Below are 18,211 nucleotides of genomic sequence, written 5' to 3'. Positions count from 1 at the left end.
TCCCAGAGGCTTCTCTTCCCCAGGCTGAACAACCCCAACTCTCTCAGCCTTCCCTCACAGCAGAGGTGTTCCATCCCTCTGATCATTTTCGTGGCCCTCCCTAGATTCACTCCAACAGGTCCATGTCTATCCTGTGCTGAGTGCTCTGGAGAAAAATGAGAAAAAACTTATTTTTTTCACTAATTTTCCAGGAGAAAAGAATTGCTTGGGGGGTATTATGAATGTGCATAAATACCTGATGGGAAGGAATGAAGACAAGGGAGCCAAACTCTTCTCGGTATTAACCACTGTCAAGACAAGGGCTGATGGACACAGATAAAAACACATGAAATTCCCTCTGAACCCAAGAAAACACTTTTTCACTGTCAGGGTGGTCAAACACTGGAACAGGTTGCCCAGAGAGGCTGAGGAGCCTCCATCCATGGAGGTATTCCAGACCCTCCTAGACAAGGACCTGAGCGACCTGCTCTAGCTGACCGTGTCTCAGCTGGGGAGTTGCACTTGATGAACTCCAGAGGTCCCTTCCAATCTCAACATCTCTGTCATTCTGTGAGTGTGAAGGGGAAAAGTAAGACGGAAAGAAATGAACAGCACAGAGCCTTGATGGCAAACACAGTGGGATCCTGTGGAGAGGGCCCACGCTGGAGCAGGGGAGAAGTGTGAGGAGGAAGGAGTGGCAGAGATGTTCTGTGCTGACCGTAACCCCCATTCACCATCCCCCCTGCTCCTCTTGGGGTTGGGGTGGGTAGAAGAATTGGGAGCAATGGAGTAATTTGAGCCTGGGAAGAAGGAGTGGGGTGGGGAAACGGTCTTGAATGTTTTTGCTATGCTTTCTCTCTATCCGAATCTCTTTTAATTGGCAATAAATTCAATTGATCTTCCCCAAGTCAACTCTTCTTTGCCCATGACAGTAATGAGTAAGTGATCTCCCTGTCTTTATCTTGACGCATGAGCTAGTCCACCTTATCTTCTCCCTTTGTCCTTTTGAGCTGGGGCTGTGAGTGAGCAGCCGGGTGGGTGTCTGGCTGCTGGCCAAGGCTAACGCACTACAGGACCAGCACAGCAGGACTGCTGTGTCCAGCCTGGGGCTCAGCAGCACAGGGAAGATCCTGACAGACTGAAGCAACTCCTGCAGAGGCCGGAAGGATGGCTGGGGCCTGGAGCACATAATGGAGAAGGAGAGGCTGAGAGAGCTGGGTTTATCAGAAATCCCTCAGAGCCAAACACCAGAGCAAGGACCCAGGCCAGCTGGGGAGATCTCAGTCAATGCAGATTTTCAAAATTTTTCAAGAAAAGCACCTGATTGAGCTGGAGCTGTCTGAGAAGAGGCTTGGCTGAGAGATCAGCTGTGGGACTTGGTGTGTGATGAGAGTCAGGAGGAAACTCGTTTCCTTTTGATTAATAATGGCAGTGGAGCTGGGTATCACTAAGCCCCAGAGGAGGATGGGGGTGACCATGCAGCAAAGGTCCCTCCTCAGGGCTGGGGTGTATGGCCAGAGATGGACATGGCCGGTGGGTGGGATTGGTCTGGGACAAATTTCCTGGCCATTTCCCCAGGGTGTCCTGGAAACATGGCACAGACTGGGCCCCTTTCTTCTGCACCTTTGATGTCTTGCTTCCTTCACCATGACACCTGGCTCTGCACTGGGAGTGCTGGCTGCCCCTACCCTGCACACTCACACACCTTAGCTCTACACTGGCCTTTTTCTCTCCCGGGCTCTTTCCAGCCCAGCCCAGACCCTCCCCACCTCTTCCCACCTCCCCTGCCCTCTCCCCAGCCCAGCCCAGCCCAGCAGAGCAGCCCAGCCTGGGCTGGCTCCATGGCACTGCCCAGCGCAGGCTGCTGCAGAGCTCTGGGCACTCACCCCACAGCCCCAGCCCCTCTGAAGGCCACAGCAGCTGCTGGGGGGCAGACAGCGGGGTTCAGGCTCCCCATCAGCCCCCACGGCTGGTGCTGGCCACAAGGGCATGAGGAAGCAGAGGCTAGGCACTCTCTGGCTCTCCTGAATTCATCTTGTAGGTGATCCCCAGCCCCGACTGAATTTGCCCCCTCCTCTGCTGCCACCAGCCCCACTCCCCAGGACAGCACCAGCGTCCTGGCCCTGGGGGTCCTCAGGCAGCTCCTGTAGCTCTCCACTCTCCCCTCCCTGTGCCTGCTGAGTCCCTACTGACTCCCATGGCACTACAGAGTCCTTTTTCGTGGATACCTCGATTTACTGCTTTACTTTTGGGCAACTTCACATTTGAGGGTGTTTCACCTTCTGAGTCTCCATTCATTCCAACCCCAGGGCACGTGGGAAGTCCCCATCCTCTCCTGTCCCCTCCAAATTCATTTCCAGAGTGTCTGGTATATGCCATGATTCCTGTCATACATGAAGCAACCTGAGGAGATAATGGGGAGCTCATGGACCATCTCCCCTGCCATTGGAAACCAAGAAGAGAGCCTTTAAAACCAGAACTTTTGATCCAATGGAACTCAGCATTACCTTGAGCTTAACCCCAAATCTACTGAGAACAAGAGGAGAACAGAAACTTTATAAGACCGATTCCTTGGCCATTTATCTTGGGTCTTGTCCCGATCCAATGTCGGGAGATGTTTCGATACGATCCCAAGTACGAGATTAAGACGCAAACGAGGTCAAATGCCGTACAACCTTTTGACTTTATTTTGGCGAACGAAGGGGTGAGGACCGGGTAGGGAGATGGGGGGAAAAAAAAAGAAAAAAAAAGAGAGAGAGGAAAAGAGAGAAAAATAGAAAGAGCGTGCTCAGGCGGGTGAGTAAAGAGCCACGTAGGGGAACTAGCTACCGCCACTCCGAGTCCGGCGTTGTCCCGTCGATCAAAGGTCCAGTCGGTCCAGCCTCTGTGTCCGCAGGAGCAGCTTCCAAGGAGGTGCATGGTGAAGGACGAGAAGAGAAAAAGAGGACCTCAAAAGGCGTACGCGGTCCTTTTATAGGGCCATGCACATGCGCAGAGCAGGTCTGCGTACATGCAGTTTGCGCTTCTGCTTTTCACGCCCTGGTCTCTGCGCAGGCGTGCGTGCAGTCCATGGCCCCGCCTTCCGCGTCCTGGCCTCTGCCTTTCGCGCCCTGGTGTCTGCGCAGGCGTGCGTGCAGTCCATGGTCCCGCCTTTCGTGTCCTGGTCTCTGCATGGGCTGTGGTGGTTTCGTCGGGGGCTGGATGTCGGACCCAGAAGATGGCGGTAGAACGGCAATGTCAAGACAATTCTGGTTAGTCCTCGACACCGCCCCGTGGCTCGACATTGCAGTCTTCACAGTGGTAGGAGAGGTGGGAAGGGAAAAAGAGAGAGAGAGAGAGAGAGAGGACAGAGCAGAGGTGGAGACAGAAGCAGAGAAAAAGGGGAGCTGTAGAGGAAAAAGGTGACATGGGACATGGCAAGAGTGTTCAATTGCAAACAAACAGGAACATTGTCCAATGTAAACATTCTTTTTCCTTAATCTTCGTAAGTTTAACAATGTTCAACTTTATAGAACAACCCTGAGAAATCCATTGCACAAGGTAGTTCACCATTACAAGAAGTACAGAAGAACTGGTGAGTATGACATGGGTAGGAATATGCAATTTTTTGTTTTTGTTTTGGTGGGGGTTTTTTTGGTTTGGTTTTTTTGTTTGTTTGTTTGTTTTTGGTTTGGTTTTTTTTTTGAGGTCTAAACAATGGTTATTGTGGTGGGTTCTACCCGGTGAACAGCACAGATTTGTTTTATGCCCTCGGGTGAGGTGGTAGGTACGAACTGCATATTAGATACCACATGTCGTGTTAGCTGAACAAATCAGGGTATTATACAGGGTAAAAACATTAAAGTGGCAAACGCACATAGCAAATATAACAGCAACTGCTTCACCCAGGGCGCCCCCGGCAGCCAGGACCATAAATTACCATTCCAACCATTCCAGGTCTGGACGGGGACGTGGGCTATTTTTCTAACGTCTTTGGTTAATTGGAGGACTACTTCGCCTACATCGTCTATTTCTAAACAACAGTTAGAGACATTTAATTTCCCACAGACCCCTCCTTCTTCAGCCAGTAAATAATCTAAAACCATACGGTGTTGAAGGATTGCCGTGCGCATTTCTTGAGACTGTTGAGTTAAAAGATCTATAGCATTGGCGGTTTTATTGGTAACAATTTCTAAAACCGCTTGTAATCGGATTATACGGTTCAAATTATAGATTGGTTCCCTTGCCCCTGATATCGGTTCACTGGGGTTCCAGGTGGCAGGCCCGTAATGTTGGATTATTCTTTCAGGAGGCCACTCATTTTCCCCCCATTTTTGTGTTCCACCTATGTTCACCTCAACAGCTCGCTTGCAGCGGGCAATCTTTCCATCTTCCAGATTATCGTACAATCTTATCCCCAACTGAGAGCCACCCGTTTGTGGAAGAAGGAAGAATAAACGCCGGATAATTCCCACATAACAGACCCCTGACCAATACGCTGGCAGTCGTTTATAGGCAGTATGTCCACAAATCCAATAATGGACCCTTTTAGCTGTGGCCCCGTTGGCGAATGGTCCCGCTGCATCCCCGGGGAACTGGAAATACATTGTTTTGTCGTTGCCCACAGGGCTAAAAAAGACGGTTGGGTTATTATTCATCCGGCCGGTGCAATACCAGGCCCCGAAGCTGCTTTTCCATTCACAGGTTTGCTTGTAAGCGTGGTCCCTAGATTGTTGGAAAATTAACGTTTCATTTTTATTTGCCCAGTACCCTTTGAACCCTCGACTGCGTCCGGCACTATCAAGCCATGCCCATATGGAGATACCTCATCTGCGTTTACCAACTTGTTCGTAAGTGTCCATTGGCACTTGCTTTCTCCCACACAGACCCCTCCCTTTTGAGTACGATTTAAATATTGCCCCACAGCAGGAAATTGAACTGGCCATGTTCCACTATCACCCCAAGTGTCATTTGTGGTTTCACTATAATTACTCACAATTTGGGCTGGGGTGAGGGGTGTGGACGTCCACGGCCAACTCGACAGCCCCAGAGGTCCCCCACAAACCCAGCAATGACTTAAATTAAAAGCTCGGCTTATAGCTTTGGCTAATAATACAAATTCATTGTCCTTGAAGGGATCAAACGGGTCAGGGGAGGGTGAAGGAATTAGCTCTCCGCCACTGTTACAGGTACATTTCCAAACTAGTACAGCCACCAATAACGCGCGCATCCTGATTAAGCAGCAATCGGCGTCTGTCTAGTCTCCGTCGGGTGGTGCGTGTCCAGGTCAGCTGCTTCCTCCTGGAAAACAAAAATAGAAGCAAACTCGCTTCCCGGGTCAGAAGGAAGGGACAATCCATTTAGCATGAATTTTGTGGATCTTTCCACAAGCGTCTTTTGCCTTCCACGTGTATTTATTCACTGGGGTGTCTAATGTTAGTGGTACTGCTCCCACGGTGGGGAGTTCAACTAAGACGGGTCGTCCGGGGAAACAGGATGGGTTGATGGAGTGGTCAGGGCCAGGTGAGGTGGGCATGATTGTCGGGGCTAGTGGGCAAAACGCCGTAATTTTTGGGCATCCGTTTGTTCCCCAACGGCTATTGACGCTAGTCACTGCATCTCCTACCCGCTCAGCCCACCCCGGTTTGTGTGGTTTCAGGAAGCGCTTCAGCAAGCCGTTTGTTCTCTCCACAATCCCATTTGCTTGAGGGTAGTATGGAGTGTGGAATACCCATGAAATCCCCTCCCGAGCCGCCCATTCCTGGACCATCTTGGCTGTGAAGTGTGTACCATTGTCAGATTGAATCAACTGCGGTTTAGGGAACGTCCCAAACCATTCTTTCAGGGCCTTCACTGTATTCTCCCCTGTTGCCTTAGCACAGGCTTTAGCCTGTGCTAGGCCAGATACTATTTCAACACCCACTAATACATAGCACTTCCCTTCTGATTTACGGAACGCACCAATGTAATCAACCTGCCAGGCCTCCCACAAACCTTTTCCCTCTCTCAAATGTAGGGGGCTGTCTTCCAGGGGGTGCCTGTCTAAGCGCATGCGACATTGCTCACAGGCCGAAATGCAAGTTTTGCAATTTTCTCGGGTAACCGGCCAGCCTCTGGCCTGAGCCTCTCAGTAGAGGTCTTGGGCTCCAGTGTGCCCTCTCTTAAGGTGCAACCATTCCAGGAGTCGCTCCCAATCCTCCGCTACTGGATCACTTTGCAAGGGGGCGAGGCGGGCCAGCTCATCAACCCTATTGTTCCAGTGACCAGACGGATCTTCTCCCGTCTGATGGGAGGCTACCCATCCTACCGCAAAGTTCCCCTGTCTGGCAATGGTTAAAATATCTTGCCACTTTTCCTTTTGCCATACAGGTATTCTGTTAACCTCCCACCCATTTTGTTCCCAAAAGGGGAGCCACTCTGTACACCCCTTAAAGACAGCAAAGGAGTCAGTGTAGATATAGATTGGAGAGGCAGATTGGGCTTCATGTTGAAAGACACTCCATACGGCCACTAATTCCCCTACCTGAGCGCTGCCTTCTCCTTCGGTAATTATTTTTTGGTCGGTCCTTATCTGTAGGGCGACAGCACGGTATTTCCAAGTTCTGCCCTCTCGTTTAGCAGAGGCATCAGTGAACCAAGCGTTCTGTAATTGTTCGGAAAATGGGGGGGCTACCTGTACAGCAGAAGGGGGCACGTCATCTTCCCAGTCTGGGGCCACTCCCTCTTGGATAACTAAATTTTTGGCAGCGCCCTCAGAAACTTCAAAAATACCACAATAATGTTCTATTTGCGCGTACCATTTCCGCACCGAAGCTCTTTGTGCCACCCCGTCAGGGGGAGGTGTCCCAGTTAAAACTGGTTTAATCACTTTGAAAGGACCTCTGAGCACTATTGGTTGCTGGCGAATGGCGCGCTCTGCTTCTCGTAAAGCCAGGCTGACTACAAACAGCCCCTTTTCCACGTGGTGTACCATTTTTCTGCATCCTTGAAACTCCGAGAATTAAAGCCAATGGGCCGGATGGGCCCTGCCGGCCCCCGTTGCCACAAATGAATCGGCAGCCCGGTTGCGGCAAACCCCCACTCGATCTGCACCGGGTCTGTCAGGTGGATAGGCCCCAGGGCTTGGTATGCATTTGCCTCTAACACCAACAGCCGTAGCGCCTCATCGTGGACCGGGGTCCACTCCCATTGCGCCCTTTTCCATAGTAAATCATATAGGGGTCTCGTGATAATTGAGAAATCAGGGATGTGCTTTCTCCAGAACACAAGGAGCCCTAACTCATGCTGTAAGTCTTTTTTCAATTCTGGTATCTTAATTTGGTCGAGGGAGGAAAGGGTGTCTGGTGGGATACATGTCATCCCTCCCTTCCACCAAAGTCCTAAAAATTTCACCTCACTTGAAGGGGTTTGTATTTTCTCAGGTGGGATTGTCAATCCTATGCTCTCTACATGGGTGATGATGTCCTTCTGGACTTCCCCAACCTCTTCCACCTGATTTCCCCCTATGAGTACATCATCTATATATTGGTAAACTTTCACCCCCGCCCTTATGGGAATTGCTTCCAGCTCCTGTGCTAGAGCGTGGTGGGCTAAGGTGGGGGAGTGCTTGTATCCCTGAGGGAGCCGTGTAAAGGTGTACTGTTGCCCCGCCCAGGTAAAAGCAAAGCGGTCCTGGTCCTGCGGCTGCAGGGGGACCATAAAGAACATGTCTTTAACGTCAATAGTCGCCATAATAGGGTGTGATTGCTCTTGAATGGCGGCTATAAGCTCGGCAATGTCCGGTACGGCAGCTGTTAACGGGCCTGTGTTGGCATTCAGCCTCCGGTAATCTACTGTCAACCTCCACTTGCCATTTGGTTTTCGGACAGGCCATACCGGGGAGTTAAAGGGGGAGTGGGTGGGAACTATAATCCCCCTCCCCTTTAAGTCCTCCAGCACTGGCACGATTCCATCTCTTGCTCCTATCGGTAGCGGGTAGGGTTTCACGCTTGTCAGTTTGGAAGGGGGGAGGGCAGGCGCCGCTTGCAACAGGAGCACCCCCACGCCGGGGGCTTCGGCCAGCCGCCTGATCTGCGGGACGCCGAAAGAGCACGAATTTCCCTGGGTGTCGCGCCACTGTCTGCCCTTTAAAACGTCTATGCCCAAGAGGTTCATTTGAAAGGGTCCTATGGCCGCCATGGTGTTCACCGGACTCTCATCTCCTAGTAGCCATAAGGTTACCAGGGTCATGGGCACAGATTGGGTTTTCCCTAGGGCGTTTAATACTATCAGGTGCTTAGAAGGAGTTGAGATGCCACACCGTTCTGCCTCGCTTTGTTTTATTGCTGTAATTTGGGCCCCCGTATCAATTAAAAAGGTCATGGGCCTCTTTCTCGGCCCTACTGTGACGGTAATGAGGAGGTCCCCTTTATTGTTGCAGGTGAGTTGTCTAATAAAAATCCACCCCCCGCCTCCCCCCTCACCCTGAGGGGGCGGAGGTCTTAGTTTTCCGCCACTCTTTCGTTCCCCTTGAACCCCTCCTTCTTATCCAGTGCCGGCACGGAGGGCGCGTTTGGTTTGGGAGAGGGTCCTTGCCCGGACCACCTCCGCACCAGGAGCTCTAATTTTTTGGTGGGGAGCCCATCCATTAGGTCTCGGGGCACACTCTTTTGCAGTCCCTTCTGCCACAATTCTTGTCGGAGCAGGGTTTTTCCCTTTTTGTTGGGTCGGGGCTTGTCCCCGAAAAAGCCAGTGGTTTATTTGCCGGCTCCGCTGCCCGCACGGCCCTAGTTTCCACCTTGTGGTAAGTTCTGCCTACTGGCCCGTATTTCCTCCCATAGTTTATCAGTTCCTGAGCTATCTCCCCCCAGGTCCACACCTTCCTCCCCCGCTGCCGCTGTTCGGGGGTTACTGTTCCCTCCAAGGCAGCTGCAATTCGCTCTTCGTGAGGCACATTTTGGATTCTCCCCTGTTATTGGATCCCAATAGGTTTTAACAAATCGGGGAGTCCTCTTATTAGCGGTGTCAGCCGCTCGGGGTCTACCGGTAACAACATCGGAGAGCTTAAATTTGGCTTAAGTTCCCGGTCGTACATCATTTGCAGGCATGCTGCCTTTTGTACGTTTTCTAGCAGTTGCTCAACCGAACCAGTTATAGCTAGGGGATCCCCCCTTTCTAATGGGTTCAGCCCCCCCGCCCAATATGCTGCCCTCTGGGTCAGAGACCATGGGGCCCGGCGATCGCCCGTGGTGTGGAAGACGCCGGGGCCCCAATACCCCTCTGCTTCTTTTTCCGATAGCATGATCCCGTCCCCCCCCAACAGGGATATCCTCCACACATATTCGGTTTCGGACTCCCTTGCCGTCCTAGCAAAATCCTTTCGGAGTTTAGCCAGTTCGGTGGCGGTAAAAGGGATTTCTTTAGTTACAACTTGGGGACGGTTGTCGCTATCGTCCTCATATATATACTCCGTTTTTACCAGCGGGCACATATGGGGGGGGTTATCCACAGTCTCCCTTAATTGCTTTAAGTCTTTCTGGGGGTAGATTTGGCGTACCCCTTTCTCCTCCAACATTACCTCCGCCTCGGCGAGGGTGTCTGCCTCCCTCAGGAGCTGAACCCTCAGCTCCTCCTTCAAAATCCTATTTTGGCACTTCTCCTCTAGCGCCCGTTTGGTCTCTAGTAGTTGCTCTCGCAGCGGCGCTATCGCCGCTTGCAACGAAGCGGCCACAGCCTCCAATTGGCAGGGCGCTCGTTTCTTGTCCTCCACCGCCGCTGCCAGACACGCTCCTAACACAGCACAAACAATAGCCTTCCCTTTTCCCTTCTTCGCTCTAGCTCCTTTATGCAAAACCGCTGTTCGGTCCATAACACTTTGCAGTTGGAACCAGTGGTCCCGTGCCCAATCTCGTCCCAGGGGTGAGGGGCGAGAGCGGTATGTTTCTAAAAACTCATATAATTTCTCTGTCTCTTCACAAAAATCGCCTGCCTTTTGGGTGGCCATATCCTACAAAGGGGAGTTCGTCCCGGGAGGGTCAAACCTTAGAAAAACCAAGTTTCCCCTATACGCTCCCAGGAGGCCAGTCCGCACACTACTACAAGACAAAGACGAGCCTACAAAGGGGATATCGTCCTGAGGGGGTCACACCGTACAATCCAAACTTCCCCTGTACTCCCCCAGGAGGCCAGACCATAAACTAGTGTCAGACAGAGCAGAGCCTACAAAGAGGATATCATCCTGAGGGGGTCACACTATGAAATTCAAGTCTCCCCTATACGCCCTCAGGAGCTCAAATCACAAACTGCTATGCGCGTTTCAGTGCAAAGGTCTCAACACCCACTCCTTCCTTGTGCTTCGTTCGTCTCCGGCTGCTTCCCTCGCGGGAGAGCAGAACCGCAGATCGGAACTCCACACTCGCTTCGTACTTATTTGTACGTCTCGTTCACACACACTCGCTCAGCACACCGTAAGGTTGTATGACACTCTCGTCTCAAGGAATCCTGTCCGTGACGCCAATTAAAATGTCCCGATCCAATGTCGGGAGAGGTTTCGATACGATCCCAAGGACGAGATTAAGACGCAAACGAGGTCAGATGCCATACAACCTTTTGACTTTATTTTGGCGAACGAAGGGGTGAGGACCGGGTAGGGAGATGGGGGGAAAAAAAAAGAAAAAAAAAGAGAGAGAGGAAAAGAGAGAAAAATAGAAAGAGCGTGCTCAGGCGGGTGAGAAAAGAGCCACGTAGGGGAACTAGCTACCGCCACTCCGAGTCCGGCGTTGTCCCATCGATCAAAGGTCCGGTCGGTCCAGTCTCTGTGTCCGCAGGAGCAGCTTCCAAGGAGGTGCACGGTGAAGGACGAGAAGAGAAAAAGAGAGGGCCTCAAAAGGCGCACGCGGTCCTTTTATAGGGCCATGCACATGCGCAGAGCAGGTCTGCGTACATGCAGTTTGCGCTTCTGCTTTTCGCGCCCTGGTCTCTGCGCAGGCATGCGTGCAGTCCATGGTCCCGCCTTTCGTGTCCTGGTCTCTGCATGGGCTGTGGTGGTTTCGTCGGGGGCTGGATGTCGGACCCAGAAGATGGCGGTAGAACAGCAATGTCGAGACAATTCTGGTTAGTCCTCGACAGGTCTGAACACAAGAGATCCACTTTTATTGAAGAGCTGCTATCTGACAGGCCATATCTGACACACTGTTGTGCAGAGGTCAGGCACAAGAGGATCAAACCTCCACAGAAGCAGTCTAAACCCAGAAAACTATCTCTAAGTAGAATTATCACAAGAGTAAAAAGCAGACTTGTGGCCTAAGATAAACTCTGGGAAACATGCAGAGGTGGGGAGGCAGGTTATTGTCAGTGAAACAGCATTTATTGGGCCAGTTTCCACAGGACATTTTTTATTTCCTTGTTCCTCATGCTGTAGATGAGGGGGTTCATTGCAGGGGGCACAACTGGGTACAGCACTGCCATCACCAGATCCAGGGATGGGGAGGAGATGGAGGGGGGCTTCAGGTAGGCAAACATGGCAGTGCTGATAAACAGGGAGACCACGGCCAGGTGAGGGAGGCACGTGGAAAAGGCTTTGAGCCGTCCCTGCTCAGAGGGGATCCTCAGCACGGCCCTCAAGATCTGCACATAGGACACCACAATGAAAACAAAACACCCAAAGCCCACACAGACACTAACCACAAGGAGTCCTGCTTCCCTGAGGTAGGCATCTGAGCAGGAGAGCTTGAGGACGTGGGGGATTTCACAGAACTGGTCCAGGACATTGCCTTGGCAGAGGGGGAGGGAAAATGTATTGGCCGTGTGCAGCACAGCATGGAGAAACCCACTGCCCCAGACAGCTGCTGCCATGTGGACACAAGCTCTGCTGCCCAGGAGGGTCCTGTAGTGCAGGGGCAGATGGCAACAGAGCGGTTGTAGGCCATGATGGTGAGAAGGTAATACTCTGCTCCTACCAAGAAGGCAAACAGAAAGAGCTGGGAAGCACATCCCAAGTATGGAATGGCCCTGGTGTCCCAGAGGGAATTGGCCATGGATTTGGGGACAGTGGTGGAGATGGAGCCCAGGTCAAGAACAGAGAGGTTGAGGAGGAAGAAGTACATGGGGGTGTGGAGATGGTGGTCGCAGGTTACAGCAGTGATGATGAGGCCGTTGCCCAGGAGCGCAGCCAGGTAGATATGTAAATATCCAGTAGATTTGTTCCAAAACTGAAATAAAGCCTCTGGCCTACTGAGGTTGGGGTGGCCGGACCTAACCGCCTGTTAAGTAAAAATATATGAGAGTTGAGTCATTTGCAGGCTGTGAGCGTGCCGCTTGCCTCACAAGGCTACAGGTAACGTGGCAGAAGGTCGGGGGGAGTTCGGGTTAAAAAGGCTACATCGGGGCTCTGGTCTCCATCTGTTCCACCGCTCCTGCATAGGTTGGCATTCTGCCTACAGTGATGTCTCACTGACCACTTCTCCCTTTTTTTGCTCCCCAATAGATATGAATTGGACCCAGAAAAGGTTCAGCTTTGCCTGGAAGTTCAGTTTGCCCTTTTAGTTTGCGTCTGCTGTGGATGGCACCAATGCAGTGAAGGTAAAACGTAGCTATTTGGCTCAGCATCCATGAGACCCCTCTACCGTCCAAGGACACGGAGACTGCGGTAGGCACAGAGAGCAGAAAACGGGCCGGTACATCTCTGGCTACTTGGGAGCTCTTGGGAGCTCCAGGTAGTTGCAGAGGGTTTTATTTTTCTCGGGGTGTGGGAACAGTTTCCGTACGTTACAGGAGCCCAGTGGCCCTTTCTCTGGGTGACAAGCGTTCTCCTTCTCAGCTCTTCAGTGATGCTGTCAAACTGGCAGTTGCTTACAAACAGAATTCAGGAGGTTTCACAGACGAGGTCACGCAAGAAGTGGAGGTAAGAAAGGCTTGACCTTAAGGCTCTCCTTCTCAGCGATCAGCAGCTCTGCTCTTTTTTTTCCCCTCGGGGAAAGCAGAGCCTGTGGCAAAAGGTGAAACTTTGCAAGCGTGGAAGGTTTCGCCTTCTGCTGGTGACGCCATGGGGTTTGTGTGCTGCTCATCTCTCGGTTGGAAGGGGGGAGGTGGTGACCCTCTGAAGAGCCCACGCTGCCCTAGATTGAATTGGAAAGACCCACAGCAGAGCGTAGCTGGTGCAGCTCGCTGCAGTTCTCCTCCTCTCTCTCGGTGAACCCCTTCCACGGGGCTTGGCTTTGCATCTTGAAGGCATCGTACCTGTGTCTCCCTTCTGCCCTGCTTTGGGGACAACTCTATCGGCAGACGTCCCCGCAGCCTGACCCTGGCTTTCGCCACTGCTCTCAAGAAGCCGAACCCATCTCTCCAGCGTGCCAAGCTTGCGCTTAGGACACGAGCGCTTTTTGGGAACTCACATCTTGCGGTCGTGGAACCCCAACCACTGACATAGCAGGTTGTCAGCTCTGACACTCTTGGCGAGGTGTCGGGCATGCAGGCGAGCTGTACGGAGGAGCTGCGCTGGAGAGGCTGGTCCGATTCCAGCAAGGCGCTGTCGTTCCTCTCCTAGATATTTCTATAGTGTGGGTGAACCGGGAGCCGCTTAATATGGCGCACGTGGGCCTCAGGGCCCAGCTGGGTGGCCCCCGTCACCACGTGGTGATGTGCCTGGAAGGCAGATGGAGAGAGGGGTCAGAGATGCCCGGTGCCTATTCCCCAGGGATCCTCTGCCCCCCACGACACGCCACATGCCATGGCGAGCAGCCATGGGCCGGAGCCCGCAGGTCCCTCTGCAACCAGAAACTCCTTACTGTCCTGCTCAATGGCTTGCTGCTGTTGAGGCTGAAGGTCGGGCCTCTTCCCTCCCCACACGGCGTTGCATGGACAGCAGGGCCAGGGAGCCCCGTGGGGCGTGCGTCTGTCTGTCTGCCCCTGTTTCTGCTTGAGCCCCGTAGATGAGTTGTGGCAGCAGCCTAGGTGCTGGCAGGGAACTGAGGCTCCCACATGGGGTTCGGGAAGCTGTGCCGTGGCACCCTCCAGTGAAGCCCATAATGGTTGCCCCAGCTCCCTCCCAGAGCCTCGGGCCGCCTACCCACAGCTGTCCCGTGTGCCGTGTGCAGGCCAGCACGTGGCCAGCAGGACGAGGAGGGGGAGCAAATTCATGGCTGCCATTGGCACGTGGCAATGGAGGGCTTGTCGTCACCGGTGCAGCAGCCGACGTAGCGCCCGCAGTAGTCACATTGCCCATGGTGGCCTCGGCCCCGGGGCTGATGTCACGGAGTTGCTGGGCACAGTGGCCTCTTGGGGTGGGGCAATGTGGCGGGTTTCCAAGCAGGAGGGGAGGCAGAAGCTGGGATCGGACACCCCTGACAGCCCCCCGCTGAGTACTCCGCTTGCAGGGTGAGATGCGATGGATGCACTCGACCCCTTGACCAGGCTGGTGGTGGTTTGGTGCGGGCTCCAGAAGACGTTAAGGACTGAGCCGTAGCCGGGCCATGAACTCCCGTAGTTTCAATCCATTCCCTGAAACCCCAAGGAGCAGAGCGACACCGTGAGTGTCGATGCACACGGGCTTGGAACACCGACCGTGTGGTTGACGCATGGCTTTTCCAAGACTCATTTATCAAGGAACAAAGAAAGTTGTGGGTACAAGGAGCCTCCTGCAGACCTTTGCCGTCGCCTGTAATTTGACCACGAGCCAACCACTTTATCCTATAAATATGACAGCCTCAGTGAGCCGCCTTCAAGCTCTCCCTGCTCAGCAGCATGGCGGCACGGCGGTGATCTCCCCTGGAGCTGGGACACCTCACAAGGTCGCTCCTTGAGGCAGAGAGACCTTTACCAACGACAGATCTTTGGTGAGTGACCGATATCACGCCTAACCTTGTAGTATGGTAACTTTGATTTTGTCTTGGTGACTTTGCACGCTGAACTGATGCTAATGAAACGCTACATAAACTTTGCATGTACAACCCCTTAGATATAAACCGTTGTCCAAGTCTGAGACTAAGACTGGACCTAGCCACACTTAAGCTCCTTCAGGAGTTTAGAAAGCAAGGGGGTCTACTCTGAACCTCATCACTCAACAGGAGGGTCTTCCTCACTCTTTGCATCTCCCGTCTCTCTGTGAATCACTCTAACTAACTCGAGCGTAACTCAGTTTTCTTTTCTATGATTCTTCCCGGCAGTCATTAATAGAGGGAACCTTGCCATCGAATTCTAAGTCCACTTTTACAGCGTCATATTAAAACCACTTTTCCTCTCCGCTTTTGGAGAGGGACTTTTTACAAGGGCGCGTAGTGACAGGACAGCGGGTAATGGCTTTAAAGCAAAAAAGGGGAGATTTAGATTAGATCTAAGGAAGAAATGCTGTACAATGAGGGCGGTGAGGCACAGGTTGCCCGGAGAAGCTGTGGATGCCCCATCTGTGGAAGTGTCCAAGGCCAGGTTGGATGGGGCTTTGAGCAACCTGGGTTGGCGGAAGGTGTCCGTGCCCGTGGCAAAGGGTTGGAACCAGATCATCTTTCAGGTCCCTTCCAACCCAACCCATTCTTGGATTCGATGATAATATCTTGGTCAGCAACTCCTTAAGCGTTCTAAATCACCCGTTCATCATGCTCTGTGCCACTGAACTATTTTCTCCTCTCTTCACCTGAAACCTAGATCTCATCAAATGCTTCCCGGCTGTCGAGTCCTGGGCCAGTAAAGCCCTGTGGCAAGTCGGCACTCTTCCAGTTGGCCGAGGTTACACCCATTAGCGTCACAATGGGAAGACGTGTGTATCTTTTCCCCCCCAAAAAGTATGAATTGTGTAAGGGTTGCTCTAGTATCAAATTTAGAGTTTCTAGAAGTGTGAATTAGTAAATAATGGAAGAATAAGAGAATCAGGCAGTGGCGATGGCCCTGGGGACCTAGCTGTTCTTTATACACTTGTTCACGTGCAGTTGAAGACCGCACGGAAAAAGTTATGCTTCTTCTTAGAAAAATAAGCCTTATAATAAAAAAAATGCTCAGCAAAGACAAGAGACAACGGCATTCTTCTTCCAGAGGAGCTGGATAGCAAGGTTCAAAAAGTAAAGCTTTGGGTATAAGGCCTGGAAGGTGGATTGCTGAATCGGGGAGCAAGACTAAGAGAAGTAGATTTTGAGATCATCAGGAATCTCTGTGAAGAGTTGGGAGCTGAAGTCGTGCATGGAGTTCTAAACTTGGCAGCGGCCAGCAGTAATCAAAAATACCAGGTCAGGTTTCCCAACAGTCCTAGAAATTCTCCATGAGTCTTAAATACGCCTTGTAGAGGTCTCCCCTTTCATACGGATGAATCGCTCAAAACCCTCTGAGGCTCGGTGTGCGAATATTATTCTTTTCAATGACTGAAAGATGAAGACACACGCTGCATTCCAGGTAAAGAAGAGTGGATGCTCGCACCTTACTCGTACGCTTTTTTTGCCCTTTTTTTTTAAATCATTTCCTATTTCAGTGAGGAAAATGGTTCTCTGGATCCCACCTAGTAGCATCCAGCCATATATTCTTGCTGGTTAATCCCTCTGAGGGAAAAAAAGACTGGAAGCGCGGAAATAAAAGTCTTTCATGCCTCGTTCCGTGGAGAGTAAGGCTACGATCTGACTTTGCAGGAACCTCTACGAGCAGAAGACAACCTGCCTTACCCTACAGGCAGTCCCGGGCAGTTTGTGGGTGCGTGCTGGATGTCAGCAGTGCCTCTGCAAGGGTGATGCCACCCCGCTGGGATCAGCGATCCATAACGGCATTTGACTCCTGCAGCCCTGGGACAGCAGAAAGGCCGGTAACACTTTGGAACACCACAAGGTGTCCTCTTGCAGGACGGCAGGAGGCTTTGAGTAGCGTTGTTCTGGAGTAAAGCTGTTGCTGAGTCCAGCCTGACTTTTGGAAGCCAGGATGAAAAGTTGCGACGGGACCGTGAAGCTGGCGGAGGCCTCATTTGGGGGAAGGAGAGGTGCTTGTCCACAGGAGCGTGGAGTTTGCGCTGCCATTGGCGGAAAAGGTGAAGCCGAGTCTGTCGGCCTGATGTTGGCGTGTTGGGCAGGTTTCAGGAATCTCTCTCTCAGTGATTGCTCAAATGGCTTCCTACAACCCTAATTTAATATGCAAAATGAATGTTAAAGGCTCTGATTCAAACTGAGAAAAGCGTGGCAGACATGCTGAGAACGTCCTCCTTATCTCTAGCTCTAGTAGTACCCAAGTGCCACTGATTTTTTCCAATTTTGGAGGCCGCAGTAATGTTGGATTGGAATTGGATACGAGCTGGATGAAAAGGACCACCTTCATCAGGGTTACCACAGGCTTGAGCAGGTCTGCCCGTCGCTCTTGGTGGAACTGGGACACAACAGGCACCCAGTTCCCAGAACACCACCACGATGCTGTGCTGAAGAATCGTCTCCTTTCCTCTTTCTAGAGGATCTTGCCGAGAAGCGTCTCCTTCGTTGAGCAAGGCTTTCTCTAGAGTGGTCACCGGCAATGACTGTGAAGTCAGAGCACCGTCGGAGAGCTGAGAGGAGGGAGCCTCCTACCAGGATCAGGGTGACCCCCTGTTCTCGTCGCCGTGCGAGTGAGATGTTTCTCGGGAACACAGAGGCTAGACCAACTCAAAGTGCAATTGTCCCATGTCCCACTAACCAATGGTTTCTTGGTGGACGGCACGCTTCTTGTAGCTTCTTGGGAGGCTCTGCTGGCAGCATCGTTTCTTTCTTTGCTCCTGCTGTGCAGATCTGCTGAGTAACTAACTGCAAATGCTCCTTGCGGGAGCGGAAGGTTTTTTTGGCTTTCCTTCAGATTGAAACGACCCCGACCTTTCTCTTGGCTGACAACAGTGTTCTGCCGTTAGGTGCTGCAGAGGATTCCTTTGATTAACCCGAAGCCTCTTCTATGCCAACGCCCATCTTGTGGCCTGCAAAAGAGAAAAGCCAAAGAGAGCTCAGTGGCAGGATTGCTTTTCGCATGGGGTCGCATCCTCCTCCTTTTGACACCACATCCCCAGCGCCCAACCTACTCGTAGAGCCCGCGAGCACTCTCTATTTCTGACTGCTGAGCAGGCAGAATTCGGTGCGCTGACCTGGAGACCAGCTCCTCCTGCCCACGCACCCTGTTGCATCTTTGCAGGCAGCTACCAGCCATCCAGGGGAGCTCCTTGAAGGGAAAGGAGGGGAAAGAGAACCTAATTCCTCTGGAGAAACCCAGAACAGTAGACTTTGTTGCCAGAACCACTGAGAGGAGACAGAAGGTACCTGACACAGGCTGCCGCAGCGAGCGTGTCGGACGGGACCAT

The 18,211-nt window shown here is 52.3% G+C and overlaps 1 protein-coding gene across 1 annotated transcript in view; it reads left to right on the top strand.

Moving 5' to 3' along the window:
- Positions 1-17,403: 17,403 nt before the first annotated feature.
- The window catches only part of LOC309601277 (olfactory receptor 14A16-like), a gene marked incomplete at both ends in the record, with an annotated part of 28,751 nt that continues 27,943 nt past the window's right edge, over positions 17,404-18,211 (top strand). Inside the window, one exon of the mRNA XM_082334236.1 lies at positions 17,404-17,494. Within this exon, the coding sequence (XP_082190362.1) occupies positions 17,404-17,494 (91 nt within the window). The remainder of the gene's footprint in view (positions 17,495-18,211) is intronic.

This window comes from Platalea leucorodia (assembly GCF_965183815.1).
Source record: "Platalea leucorodia genome assembly, chromosome: 30".
NCBI classification, from domain to species: domain Eukaryota; kingdom Metazoa; phylum Chordata; class Aves; order Pelecaniformes; family Threskiornithidae; genus Platalea; species Platalea leucorodia.
Note: the sequence above shows the minus strand (reverse complement) of the source record. Positions and strands in the feature narration are given on the sequence as shown.